Below are 14713 nucleotides of genomic sequence, written 5' to 3'. Positions count from 1 at the left end.
AATAGTTTTAATTAGGCATCCAGAGGTGGGAGGTTTTATCCTGATTTAGGAAAGTACTAAAGGATGTGCTTAGCACTAAGGATATCCTTTCTGAATACAATTCCTCCACTGAGGAATTGATTTAATCCATTTTCCCCTTGGATTCAGGCATTTTCAGGCAAGTGGTCGTTTATGCCCAATCTGTCAGGGTGGTGGCTTCCTCCTCACAGAGAAAAAAAATGTAACTAAACTCATGTTATAGCTTTTTAATGAGTAAAAACATTAAAAACTTGCCATTTCTTTAGCCATGTACAGTGGGTTAGGGTTGAGGCTGGTTTTAGGCAACTTGGTTGGAGCTAGAGCCCTCCGCAGCACTAAATAATGCTCAGACAGGTAAAATTAAAAATAGAGTGGTCAGTCCTTTTTGTCAGCATAGGTCACCTTTGCTTATCTGAATTTCAGTATGTGGTAAAAGAAACAAAAGAAATTTGCAGGTGCAAACAAGCACTTCACTGTTTTCTGTATGTGGCTTATTATCACATTAAACACTTAGGACAGAGTTTCTTTTATAGCTGAAAGAATTTACCCAGTTTAAGAGTGCTCAGCTGAGAATGGAACTGTAGAGACAACATGTCAAAGTGGTAAATCTGGCACTAGTGATGAATAGGAAAATAAATCTTTTGGGTATAACTTTTATGACTTCAGAGCAAATGTCTGCAGTGGCTAGTCAGTCTAGCTTGGTGTTTAGAAAAACATTTAGTCCTAAAATAGGAAAATTCTATTAGGTCATTTACTTCCCTTCACTTCTACTTTGTACAATTGCTCATTTGGCAAGCTGCCCCTTTGTGATTGACATTAATGAAAACTTTGACTTCAGATTGCTTTTCAAGCTTTTGCTAATTAACCTCTTGTGTGAGCATGTCAGAATTATTCCATGTTTACTTAATGGGAAATGGAGAAACACCCAGTGCTTTGGATTTCCTTGCTCCTCCAAAGCTCTATTTAGACCCCTAGAGGTGCCTATTTCCACATGCTATGGAAAAACAGGAATAAGCTTGCTCATGCCATTGATTTTGCAGTCAGAACACTGGGAACCCACTGCTGGAGTGGGGAGATGGACAATCCCTCCCTTCTTAGCAGCAGGACAGAAAATTTCAGTCAAGATGGTAATTGTATTGTGATTAATTAGCAAGTGGCTCTTAAAACTGAAAAAGAGCCATAATCTTTTAAGACAGTAGAAATAAGTAAAGGAGGTCTCTGCTGTAAACTTTCATGTTATGCTGCTTGTAAGTTGAGGAGGAAATAGGAGTGGAGATCTTCTTGATCAATATTTAATGTGTACAGAGACCATTCGTATAGAAGGATTCATAGCCTGTAGTTACTTTTCTAATGCCTTTATGGGACTTCCTATACTCCCTTTGCTCCCAATATTAAACAGTGTTGCTTTTGAAACATAAACTCTATGAATTCAAGTCTTTATTGTAAGAAAAGTCATTTAGAAATGAAGATTTCTTGATTTCACTTAATTTTCTGAACACTTCTCTTGAAGTGTTTAAAAAGTATTTATAAAAATATTTTACAAAAATAATGAAAATCAGGTTTGCATATAACAATTCTTCTACTCATAAAATTTAGAATTAACTAGGTGTTAAAATCCAAGGATAGATGTTTTGCTGTAAGACTGGACACTTAATGTTGGTTAGTTTATGTATCATGATGCCAACCCCTTACGTCTTTGAACTACAACAGATTTCATGGATCATGAATATGTAGGGTTTGAATAATTTTTTAATGACTGTTCTAAAAATAGAGGAAATGTTTTCTTTGAGTTCTGCTTTAAAACAGGTCTTCCTTTCTTGGATTTTTTTCTTTAAAATGCTTAAGTTTAAAAAAGCTTCCAAGTAGTGATATTTTCTCTCGCTAAATTTTTGACAAAGCATCTTTTTCTAGTGGTTTGCAGTCATGGATAAGCTTGCTTTTTTTGTCAAAATCCTAGGGAAAAATAATAGTCTGATCTGAAAATCTCTTTAGAGAAGTATGGATTAGTTCTGTGTGCAGCTTCTGTTGCTGTAGCACCTCTCCCTGCTTCCCTCCTGTAGCTACGCTGCGCTCATCGCTGACTGGCCCGTGGTGGTCCTGGGCATGTGCACTGTGCTCATTGTGGTGTGTGCACTCGTGGGAATATTAGTTCCAGATCTTCCAGATTTCTCTGATCCACTGCTGGTAAGTCAGTATCAATCAGGTGTCAAATAAGTATTTTTTGTTTGCCATGTTTTCCAGTGGAACCAGTAAACAGCAAATGCAAGTACAGCAATTGATACAGTATTAAATCTTGACATGAGAGGAGCAAATGATAATACAAAGCTGCAGTTTCCATCAAAGAATATTACCCACTTGTTTCCATTCCCTCTACATTTTGCTAAGGTCATGTGTCCTTCAACTACTTCAGATTGAATAATGTAAATTCATCCCAGTTTTAGATGTACAGCACAGACCATACGTTCTAAATCAGGTTTCAAAGGATGAAGGCCAGGATCCATTAAAGGAGAGGGGATTCTAAGTGCCTTCTGGGGGTAAAGTGGTAGCCATATTGAAAGGATAAAAGTTAGTTTTGTCCGATTCTATTAAATATTGCACTCATTTTTTACTTTTCATGAATTGTCTTAAGCATGAGTAGCTTTCAAGATTTTTTTATTGAAAATATAGCATTTAATCATTATCCTCAAATAAAAATAAACTGTTCCTTTAAGTTATTTGTACTTAGAGTATAGTATGTGTATCTGTACATATCCATATGGATATTTCTTGAAAACAGCCAAGCTGTTAAAATTGTTTCGAAGTCACCTTCAAAATTATTTAAATATTTGCCTTATTCTTAGAGAAATACAGAAGAAATATTTAACAGTTTTTAATCATATTTAATCAATTAAGAGTGATAACTGAGATACAGAAGAGGACTTTGTAGAATGCCCTTCCTCTGAAAGCCAGTTGTTGAACTTTTGATTAACTAAATCATCTCTTCTCAGGGAGAGCAGTAGGACATGCAAGAACTCTTAATCCCTCATCACTCTCTACAGTGGGTCATTATTTTGTCTGACTTGTCATGAAGCATTTTACCTCTAAAAGTAGATGCCTGGAGTAATTATGCTTCATAATGAAAACTATCCATCACTTTGATCGTGTTTCCGCTCTCCCGTTTGAGCTGAAGAATGAAAAGCATTAATGGAATTTCGTGCTTCTCTCCCGTTAGGGTTTTGAACCCAGAGGGACAGCCATAGGACAGAGATTGGTGACATGGAACAACATGGTGAAAAACACAGGGTACAAAGCAACACTTGCAAACTACCCTTTCAAATATGCAGATGAGCAAGCTAAAAGGTAAGGGTTTATAGTAAAAAGGCGTTTTGTTTTATTGGTGGTTTTGTACGTTTATCGTGCTTTCACCAGTACACTCTGAAGTTAATATATATACTGCCACTGATTTCAATAAATACCGACTCTAATGTTCTGCAGTTCTTAAGGCCTTTCAAACCAGGCTAGATATTTCCCATTGCCACCTTTTTTAAAAAATGTATAATTTTACTTTTCTCTATGGATTTATTTAAATTTTCAATGTAAAGAAAAATTTTAATTACTGTTTCAGTTTTTGTATACCAAAATCACACTGGTAAAAATATGTTTTCTTATGTGTAAGAGCCTTTAAGCTGAGTGACTTGTTTGAATGGTGCTGCTTTTAATAATTTCTTTGCTAAGGTAAAGTGAAACTCTTTGTTCTGGTTTAGTCATCAAGATGACAGATGGTCAGATGATCATTATGAAAGAGAGAAGAGGCAAGCAGACTGGAACTTCCACAAGGATACCTTTTTCTGTGATATTCCAAGTAAGTGGAGAAATGATACAAGGAAAGCTAAAAACTTCTGACAGTTCAGAGTTTTCTGAACTCTTCTGTACATTGTATGCCATATTAGGAAGATATTTTTTACTTAATTTATACACACAATAAACGCTTTCTTTTTCCATGCAGAAATTTTGATAAGATTGGACTGAAATGTTTCAAAGTCACTTTCAGAATTATTTAAAGATTTGCCTTATTGCTTCTATTCTATTAGCTCTTTCTTGGAATAAACTGTATTTACTTGAAGTGCTTCCTTTAAGTGTTTCCATTTCCTGTAAGGAATTTTATTAGTTCTTGGTAGTACTGTAAAATCAGTGTTTTGTGTGTAGCTAGAGATGTAGTCCTTAATTCACACTTGGGAAGAAGTTGTTTTTTGTCCATGCCATTAATTTAACTCTGAAAAACCTAAATAAATACTTTCCTGTATATGTCCTAAAGGCATCCACCAATTATATTTTGTACAGAATGTAGGGGTTTGTTCATGGAAAAAAAAAAAAAAAACTACACACAAAAAAACCCAACAAAGAAAACATCCCCCTCAAAGAAGCAGAAATAGAAATAAAATGTCCCCACCTTAAAGCACTGTAGCCTTATGAAACTGACTAAACTAGAGGACAAAAAAGACAAAGTCTTTTGACTTTCTATAAGGCACACTGCAGAACTTTGATAAGTCCTCTTCTGGCAGAGAGATGTAGATCTTGCCTCTATTCATAGAAGGACCTGAGCTCTTTTGTGGCTATTTCCACATGTGAGGACTGATAAGAGAGTACAAAAACACAATTGTGAAATTATTTGTTTAGATTACTTGGTCTAAGAGAGCAATGACCAGGGAAAACCAGGGTGAAGAACAGATTTTTATTCTTTTTTTTTTTTTTTAAATTACAATATGGTCGTATATCTAAGTGAGAGGATGGGAGCAAGGTCATAATTTCTGCTCCTGTGAACAGAACCAAATTAGCATATCATGAGTGAGGGAGAGGAAATGTACTTGGTACTCTGCTGAGCATTCTTGAAGCAGAAATAACTCCTCTTATCCAGGCTGCTGTTCTGCACAGTCTCACTCTCCTTCTTTCCTCTGCTGTTTCTGCGTAGTCTCAGTTGCTACAGTCATGAAGGAATTGCATTTCTATGGGAAAATTTGCCAGTCCATTATGTAAAGAAAACAGTTGATTTCCTCTTGACCCACTTTTGTCATGCCTGGTATCTTTCTTTCTCTGCTCCAGGACCTCTAGATTTCAGTTTCCTTAATCCTAAAGCATGGTTGGAGATCGTAAAGCACTGCCTCTGAGTCTTTTCATTGCAGCCTTCTGGAAGGCAAAAATTCTGTAGCTTCACAGCAGTGGGGAAAATTCAGCCTATTGGGATTTTGGAATATTTTAATTAATGTGATAATGTTTCTTAACCCAGAGTACCATACTGTGTTAGGCAGTTCCACATATTTGTGTTTGTATATTTGTTTCCCTTGTGAGCTCTGCAGACAGAGCTCACTGCCACTAAGTAATTATTTCCTTTCCTAAATCTGTCTTCTCATAAATGTGATTTAATTTGTAATTTAAGCTTCATGTGTCTAAACTGTGGAATTCTTGAAAATGGCCTCAAGGATATCACAACAATTTCCACTGCAGTCATTTGCTTCTAAAGCAAAAACATTCTTGTAGAAACAGCTTTATAATTATTATTTATATTCCCAAATGACTTACTAAATCAGCCTTTGATTACTATTATCAGTGTACTGCCATTATGCTGTGCCAAGAATTTCATAGTTTGCTGATTAGATCTTTTGATTTTTGTTTGTCATATTTCAGAAGATAGTTTGCTTGAATAGAAGTCTGTAGAGCTTCTGAGTGGTATGTAGTATTGAAGATGCTATATTTACTATAAGCACCTTAAGGAAATGGAAACTTTCATGTGGAGTGAGTCTTACAGATAAACAGCTCATCTTGAAAAGGAGGTGAATTCCCATGACTCGACAAAGATTTCCTGTGTGTCATTTGAATGGTGGGAATTTGCCTCAGCCTTTGATACCAGGCCCACCCAAACAATCAGTGAAAACCCCCGTCTGTAATTTCAGGTGATCGCTATTCACGAGTGGTGTTTACATCAACAGAAGGAGAGAATTTATGGAATTTGAATGCAATTAAGTCAATGTGCAATGTAGACAACTTGAGGGTAAGTCAGTTTGGCATTTGTCTCACTTGCAAATACAGAGCATACATTTGAAATTTTGTTTTGCTGCCCACTGCCATCCAGTAGCATATGAGAGGACTTTATGTGGTACAGCTCCTGTCAAATGGTCAGTCAGCATGTACATGCAGTTAAAAAACAACTTTCAATCAGGTTATATATTGGGGAATTTCTTTGAGTTTTCTACTAATAGCATCCAGAATGGGGTAGAAGAGAGTTGCTTCAGGAAAGGACTGTCTTAACTTTTACTGTGTGTTTCCTCACAGAATATTATTCTATGGAATTTTGTTCTTGGGTCCCAGCAAATAATTGATTTTTCTTGTATTTTCACCTCCAGGTGAAATAACTATAATCTCACAGTATATGCAGTTTTCTCTGATACTCAGTGGATCACTCCAATTAATTTTTCTTGTGTTAGTTTAGAATAGGATGGCAAATGGACAGCAAAGGAACTTAAGTCAAATAGCTAGAGATACTAATTTTCATTTAAACTTTATCTGTAAAATATACGCTTGTCACTTGCTAGACTGAGCTCCTTTGAACCTCTCATGAACTTTTGGTTCACATACTGATGACTTTGCATGGAAATGAAGCAATATGTTTTTCATCTGTTAATAGTGAACAAATTATTTCCATTTTGCTCTTCTCCAAAACAAAAATAATCACAGGCAACTTAATTCATATTTCTCATTTATTTAATGAGAAATATTTTCGTTATTAGATTGATCATTGCCTATTAGACAACTGCATTAATTTAGCAAATTCCCAGACTGTTTTCTCTACAACAGCCATCGTCTGTTGGCTTAAAATGTTGAGCTGTAGTGGAACATTGTATAATGAATCTCCCTTGGCATTTTGTCCTGGTTGGCTCCCTCGTTGGAAGTGAGTTTTGTCCTCACATGCTTGTTAAATGTTCCTTATTTCCCCATCAGAGATGATTGCACTGACAGGATGGCTCATGTGGTTTTATCCCTTATCTCTTGCAATCAGAACAAGCCAGGTGAGCAGAGTACAGGATCTAAAGCAGCCCGGCTCAGTTTTGAATGAGCTGAACTAGGGAGTCATCATATCACCAGTTCAGTCAGGAGATCCAGGGGAGAATAACCTTTAACAAGGGTAGAAATGGAGACTGAGGGAGGAGATGCTCACCTGTGCATTTATTGTAGAAGTGTAGTCACACAGGCAGCTGATGCAGGTCAATCCCAGGTAGTGCAGATCATTGCAAAGCAATGCAGTCTGAATTAAAAAACATCATTCTGTTTAACAGAATTGCCTCTGAAGAGTATATCTCTAATGATTGCATTACTCCTGAGAATTTTTTCTTTTGTTCCTCCCCATCTGCTCACCTTGATAATAATGTATTATATCAAATACTGCTATACTTTCTGAGAGAAGGATTAAATTACTTTACTACAACAAACAAGGCCCATAAAATCAGCTCTTCCTTTGAAATAAGAACACTTCAGAAAATGAAATGTTTGCTGCATCATCTACACCCACAACTATGTAGATATTTATAAAGAATATTGTTGTAAATAATGGTCTTGCAGATCTTTCTTTGTAAATTACTTAGAAATAAAGTAATTAAACACCTCAGCTGAGCAGAACAGCAGTGCACCATGGTAGCAGCATTGATTTTTAGCTAGTTATTATAGAAGACAAATGAATATGGTTAGGTTTTGGTATTTTTGCCTGTCTGTGCATATAAATTTATTTTAAAACATTAGATACTCAAGGCTCAGAAAGGGATGACGTTTTTTTCATACTTTCTTTTTAAATGCTCATTACTTACAAATAACATTTTTAATTATATTAACACTTCCTGGCAATTTTTAAGTACTTCTAACACTTCTTAGAACTCACAAACTCACAAGGTGCTGTGCTGTGTCCCACTTTTAAATGCTAAGTTCTGCTAGCAGCCAGTCCCTAGGGAGGCTGAGGATGCTGACTTGTACTGCAGCCATAACAAAAAATCTATTACTTCGGTGACCTTCTGGTCTTACAGACTCTTTTCTGGCTGTAGTTATTTTTGCTTTTGAGCTCATACTTGTTTAGGGCCACAGTTCTGTTGAATTAAGTGGAAAAGCTTTCTGTATTCAAAGACAGGAAAATCAGGCTCTGCTTGCTGGAAATACCAACCTTAGAATTTATGTATTTTTCTGATGATAAGCAGGATATCAGCACCAACTAGTATTGGCTTTAGTGTGGAACTAACAGCATATCCTCTATGTATTAATTGTATTCCCATCTGCTTGTAACTACTTTAACCATAGGTTTTACTGACACTTAGGGGCTCTACCCTGCAGCTGTTCAGCATATGCAAGTCCTATAATCTTCTTGGAAACTTTATATACAAAATAGTTATAGGAGGTGTTCTAATTTTTTTACTACTTGGATAAGAAGAGTTGTTTTTTTTTTCACCTGTTAATTGCAGAATGTTTTCTCCATAAACTGTAAACAGTTATTTTATAAACTTTAATGACTGTATATTATGTCTTCAGAGTGCTTCCCCAAAGCAGTGGATTTGTGATTCTCTGTCATTGCAGAGAGCCATTTGGGCAGATCTGCCCACAGATGCATGCAGGTTGCATGGTTTTGTTTCCTTACTTGTTCCAAAATAAATTGAAGTGGTGCCAGTGACAGACCAGGTCTGGAAACACCAGAATGACCTTTCCGGTTCCTTTGGATCACCAACAAAGCCCAATGCTGCAATCTATTAACATTTTACGTAGTATTTTAATGAGCTACCAAGAGCTAAGTTTTGTATTTTACTTTCTAATTTCCAGCTTCCAGCTCATGTTACTTTATCTTTGGCAGCAGTTACTTTGCCAGTGAATGTTTATGGCCTACAGCAAGTGTAGAAGAACAGTATATAAACCTCATTGTCCCATCTTGAACCTGAATACATACAGAAGACAATACAATCCTATCCTCCCAGTTTGCCTATTATATCCTCATAAGACTAACCTGGAGATGTGCCATGAAAAACACAGATATGCTATTCCAGTGCTTCCTTTTATTTAGTAGGTTGTTCAGTTTTTCCTGAGTTTGCATGTGTGAGTGTTTTTATCTGGAAACAATCAAATGTGAATTATCCTGTTTTTGTGGAATGCCAGTTTGTTATTGTTCAGAAACTGATTGACAAAATTTGGTCCATATTCAAGCTTTTATAGCTGCTGAGAGAATCCCCAAGTGTATTTTTTGGTCTGCAGTATGAAGGAGTGCTAATAATAAGCCTGTGCAATTTTACTGAAGAAAAAAAGAAAAAAGAGGCTAAGTGGTTTCGTTCAGATCACTTAAATTTAAAGCATACATGGACAACTGTTTCAGGGTGCATTCCTATAAAATCTGAAGCACATGGCTTTATTTATGTGACTGCATTAATGTGTGTAATATTCTGTGTAACTTGATCAAAACAACTTTTACATGTATCTTAACTATTTGAAGGACTAATTCTACTTTGTCACATATTAACAGAAGTTCTGTTTTTGGAGACTTTTATTCCTCGTGCTGTCCAAAAATTGAGTCTTCTCAACTTGAGAAAATTTCACTGATCTAACCTTGTTACTTAAGAGTTTCACTTCTGGTTTATAGTTACTTCCAGTTTGTGTAGAAGTGTCTTGAGGTGATTTAGCTAAGTTGTGCTCTTACTGTCTTCAACTAAATCTGGAGTATTCTGGAAGTGAAAGAAAAATATCCCCATAAGGGATTAAGGCTCATTTAGTTCAGGAGAACTTTAACCAGAATGTGCTGTGCACCGCAGATGCGGTGTTCAGAGGCATGACTTGATATTTTGGGGTGCTTCGTGACAGTGGAATTATCTTGTGCTTTGGAAACCCTGCGTGACTTAGGGACATACAGTGCCTGGGTGGCAGGCAGAGCTGTTTGGGGACAGTGCCTGCCAGCTGTACAAGAGCTAAAAGAGACTCATAAAATCAGGGTTGTAGAAGAGAGATCAGGTGATGGAATTTATGGTAAAGCTGTCACATCCTTTCTTTCAGGATTATAAATCCTTGCCTCTCCGAGGAAGTTCAAGATATGATTCCAAGTAGAGTGTTACTTCACTGGTGTATGGCAGATTGTTTATTCTCAGGAGTATAGCATGAGATAATAGAAGAGAGTTAACAGTCCTCAGACTGGAAGATCCTCAGTGGATCTTCAAATAATACTCTAAACACTTTTGCCAATTCTGTGCCACTGTGACAAGTGTGTATACTGGCTGGTTTAGTCTGCTGCATGTAAGAGGATATTGATCAAAAGCAGTGTGTGTGGAAATGAGAATTTAATACGTTAATGCCAAAGGACCGTAAACTGAATTTTCATGATTTCAAGGGTTGGTTTTTTGGTTACTGAATGTTTCAGACTGTTACTTGAAATTGGGTTTGTCTTCCTGTCTGTCTTTATACAGATCAGATCCCATTCCCAGTTTGGTGATCTGTGCCAGAGAGCCACTGCTGCTTCGTGCTGCCCCAGCTGGACACTGGGCAACTATATTGCTATTCTGAACAACAGGTCATCGTGTCAGAAAATTGTCGAACGGGACGTCTCTCACACCCTAAAGCTGCTTCGCACTTGTGCCAAATATTACTACAACGGGACCCTGGGGCCGGACTGCTGGGACATGAATGCCAAAAGGAAGGACCAACTCAAGTGTACAAATGTGCCTCGCAAATGTACCAAGTACAATGCTGTTTACCAGATCCTTCACTACCTAGTGGACAAGGATTTCCTAAGCCCAAAGACAGCTGACTATGTCTTACCAGCTTTAAAATACAGCATGCTCTTCTCTCCCACCGAGAAAGGGGAAAGCATGATGAGTATTTACCTAGATAACTTTGAAAACTGGAATGCTTCTGATGGTGTAACAACCGTCACAGGGATTGAGTTTGGAATAAAACATAGGTTGTTTCAAGATTATCTGTTGATGGATACTGTGTATCCTGCCATAGCCATTGTAATTGTCCTGTTAGTTATGTGTGTGTACACCAAGTCCATGTTTATCACGCTGATGACTATGTTTGCAATAATTAGTTCCTTGATTATTTCTTATTTTCTCTATCGGGTAGTATTTAATTTTGAGTTCTTTCCATTCATGAATCTCACAGCATTGATTATCCTTGTTGGGATTGGAGCAGATGATGCTTTTGTCTTATGTGATGTTTGGAACTACACAAAGTTTGATAAACCTCATGCTGGAACCTCTGAGACAGTGAGCATCACATTGCAACATGCTGCTCTTTCCATGTTTGTCACGAGTTTTACAACCGCTGCTGCCTTCTATGCTAATTATGTCAGCAATATCACAGCAATCAGGTGTTTTGGTGTTTATGCTGGCACTGCCATTCTGGTGAATTATGTTTTGATGGTTACATGGCTGCCAGCTGTAGTTGTATTACATGAACGATATCTTCTCAATATTTTCAGTTGCTTTAAGAAACCTCAGCAGAGGGTATACAACAACAAAAACTGCTGGACAGTGTTGTGCCAAATGTTCCACAAGGTTATTTTTGCAGTCTCAGAAGCATCCAGGATATTTTTTGAGAAAGTTTTGCCATGCATTGTTATCAAATTTCGGTATATTTGGCTTTTCTGGTTCCTTGCCTTAACAATTGGTGGAGCATATATTGTGTGTGTAAATCCAAAGATGAAGCTGCCATCGTTGGAGCTCTCCGAGTTTCAGGTATTTAGGTCTTCTCACCCATTTGAACGATACGATGCAGAATACAAAAAGCTTTTCATGTTTGAACGTGTCCACCACGGAGAAGAGCTCCACATGCCGATTACAGTAATCTGGGGTGTCACACCTGAGGATAATGGTGACCCTTTAAACCCTAAAAGCAAAGGAGAGCTGCAGCTAGATACTAGTTTTAATATCGCTAGCCCAGCTTCGCAGGTTTGGATTTTACGTTTCTGTCAGAAGTTAAGAAATCAAACCTTTTTTTATCAGACAGAAGAACAAGACTTCACAAGCTGCTTCATTGAAACATTTAAGCAGTGGATGGAAAATCAAGACTGTGATGAGCCATCTCTTTACCCCTGCTGCAGCCACTGGAGCTTTCCATACAAACAAGAAGTTTTTGAATTATGTATCAAGAGAGCTATAATGGAGCTAGAAAGAAGCACAGGGTACCATTTAGATAGCAAAACGCCAGGGCCTCGCTTTGACCTTAATGATACCATCAGGGCAGTGGTGTTGGAGTTCCAAAGCACCTACCTCTTCACACTGGCTTATGAGAAAATGCATCAGTTCTACAAAGAGGTAGACTCATGGATTTCAAGTGAGCTTAGTTCTGCTCCTGAAGGTCTTAGCAATGGTTGGTTTGTGAGTAACCTTGAATTTTATGACCTTCAGGACAGTCTTTCTGATGGTACTCTGATTGCCATGGGCCTTTCAGTTGCTGTTGCATTTAGTGTTATGCTTCTTACAACCTGGAACATAATCATAAGCCTTTATGCAATAGTTTCAATAGCTGGAACTATTTTTGTCACTGTAGGTTCTCTGGTTCTTCTTGGGTGGGAGCTGAATGTGTTGGAATCTGTCACAATCTCAGTGGCTGTTGGCTTGTCAGTGGACTTTGCTGTTCATTATGGAGTGGCTTACCGTTTAGCTCCTGACCCTGACCGAGAGGGGAAGGTCATTTTTTCTTTAAGCCGTATGGGTTCTGCTATTGCAATGGCTGCCTTGACAACATTTGTAGCTGGGGCAATGATGATGCCCTCAACAGTGTTGGCATACACTCAGCTTGGCACTTTCATGATGCTTATAATGTGCATTAGTTGGGCTTTCGCAACGTTCTTCTTCCAGTGCATGTGCCGATGCCTTGGGCCCCAGGGTACTTGTGGCCAGATCCCACTACCAAAAAAACTGCGGTGTAATGCCTTCTCTCAGGCCTTCTCAGGAGCCCAAGGGGGCAGAAGTCAAAACAAATCACATCCTGTTAGCAAGTACCAGCTGGACTCCAGAAGTCAAAAACCAGAAATGGAGCATGAGCACTATGAGCTTGAACCTCTGGCATCACAAACCGGAATCTGTAACCCTGCGGAGAAAGTGGCATATGAAGAAACTCATATCTGCTCAGAGCTCTTCAGCAGCAGGCCCCAAAACTCATGTGTGCCTATGCACCCAGCCTATAATAGTGAAGTGAGTAAAGGTATCAAAAACGTTGCTAATTCAGCTGTGCTGCAGACGTCTATTGACCAACACACCATATGCCCGATTTTCTCTCAGAACAGGCAGTGTAGCTGTCCTGATGCATATAAGCAGGTGGCAGTGAAGTGGAGTCCACACTCCTGTCAGCAGTTAAGTGACACCTTCTGTTACCAGTGTTCTCCCTCCCCAGGGACCGTGCAGATCCAAAGCTCTGTAGCTCCTATAAATGCTTTACAGCAAGCTGCCGAGGGTTATGTACATCCAGTCCAGCATGTCCTCCATTGCAGCTGCCTTCAAGGAAGGCTCAAAAGAACGATGACACAAAATTCTCTGCCTAAAAATTTTTTCCTGCAGTCCGTGCAACAGTTCCAGGCACATCAAAGAATAAACAGGACAGATACACATACTCATCAAAACCCAGAGGAAAACGTAAGAACTGTTCCAAAGGTGATGAGCTCCTCACAGTTCCTCTGCCGAAACGCAGCACCTCTAATAGTGCGTTGCTCTGAATGTGAGAAGAGCATCTCTAATAACCAAAAGGGATTCTGTCAGCAGACAGACAAGTGTGATGAAAAGGGTGGTACAGAAGCAAATGGGGTGGAAAGCAAGAAAGCCTCTCTGTCAAAGCAGAAAAAGAAAGCTGAGAGCAAGATAGATCAGCGTTCTTTGCAGAATGACCGAGTTTTGAAGGCTGACCAAAACAATAAAAAACACCTGCTGACCAGGTCAGGGAGAGAGGCTCGCTCCGAGGGTTGCCATGAAAGTTCACGCTGTTGTGGCAAGGCAATCGCAGTGAAGTGCAATTCTGTTGACTGTCAAATGCCAAACATCGAAGCCAATGTGCCTCCTATGTTAATGCGCCCAGAACTTTCCAATGAAAGTTTGTTAATAAAAACACTATAATAAACCTTTAATTTGGCAATCCTGCGTCTTTCTTTTAAAAGTAAGTTTAAAGCACTAGAAAGGAAAGTCCTGAATAAATATGAATTATAATTTGCCTTTTGGAATGAAAAATGTATTTTATAGAACAATAACATTTATACATTTCATAAAACCATTACATGTAGTAAAACCTGATGTTGTCCAGAATGTTTTTTTGCTATAACTCATAAGGTGGCTTATGCTTCATTTAGATTTTGTTCCAGCTTTGTTATAAGCTAACACTTGCAGTGCTAGCAATATAAAGAAATTTAAGGGAATAAGAAATTGGTGTTTGATTTCTCCTTATAAACCATCTCAAGAAATAAAGCATTACAAAGAAACTCTCCCTGTTCTGAAGCCAGGGCTTGTGAGATCGATAACGTTTGGGGCAGACTGAGATTGCCACATTTCCTGAGTACATAATTTACCTTTATTCTCATGCTACCTTGGCAGGCTTCTGCACACTTTGAAACAACAGCAGGACTGTAACTGTGTTCTTTCAGGATTGTTTGACAGACCAGCTCTGCAGGGTAGCCTGTTTGGGGAATATTTTAAACTATTCATCCTAACAAAATCTAAAGAAA

The 14713-nt window shown here is 38.2% G+C and overlaps 1 protein-coding gene across 2 annotated transcripts in view; it reads left to right on the top strand.

Moving 5' to 3' along the window:
* The window catches only part of DISP1 (dispatched RND transporter family member 1), an 85693-nt gene extending 71281 nt beyond the window's left edge, over nt 1–14412 (top strand). For both annotated transcript variants that reach the window (XM_053973971.1, XM_053973972.1), the window contains exons 4-8: nt 2079–2202; nt 3230–3357; nt 3762–3859; nt 5946–6043; nt 10467–14412. In XM_053973971.1, coding sequence (XP_053829946.1) covers nt 2079–2202; nt 3230–3357; nt 3762–3859; nt 5946–6043; nt 10467–14111 — 4093 coding nt within the window. In that variant the 3' untranslated portion in view covers nt 14112–14412. The remainder of the gene's footprint in view (nt 1–2078; nt 2203–3229; nt 3358–3761; nt 3860–5945; nt 6044–10466) is intronic.
* Nucleotides 14413–14713: the final 301 nt, after the last annotated feature.

The sequence above is a fragment of the Vidua macroura genome, chromosome 3, assembly GCF_024509145.1.
Source record: "Vidua macroura isolate BioBank_ID:100142 chromosome 3, ASM2450914v1, whole genome shotgun sequence".
In the NCBI taxonomy this organism is placed as follows: domain Eukaryota; kingdom Metazoa; phylum Chordata; class Aves; order Passeriformes; family Viduidae; genus Vidua; species Vidua macroura.
The sequence above is the reverse complement of the archived record's forward strand: the minus strand, read 5'-3'. Positions and strand labels throughout refer to the sequence as shown.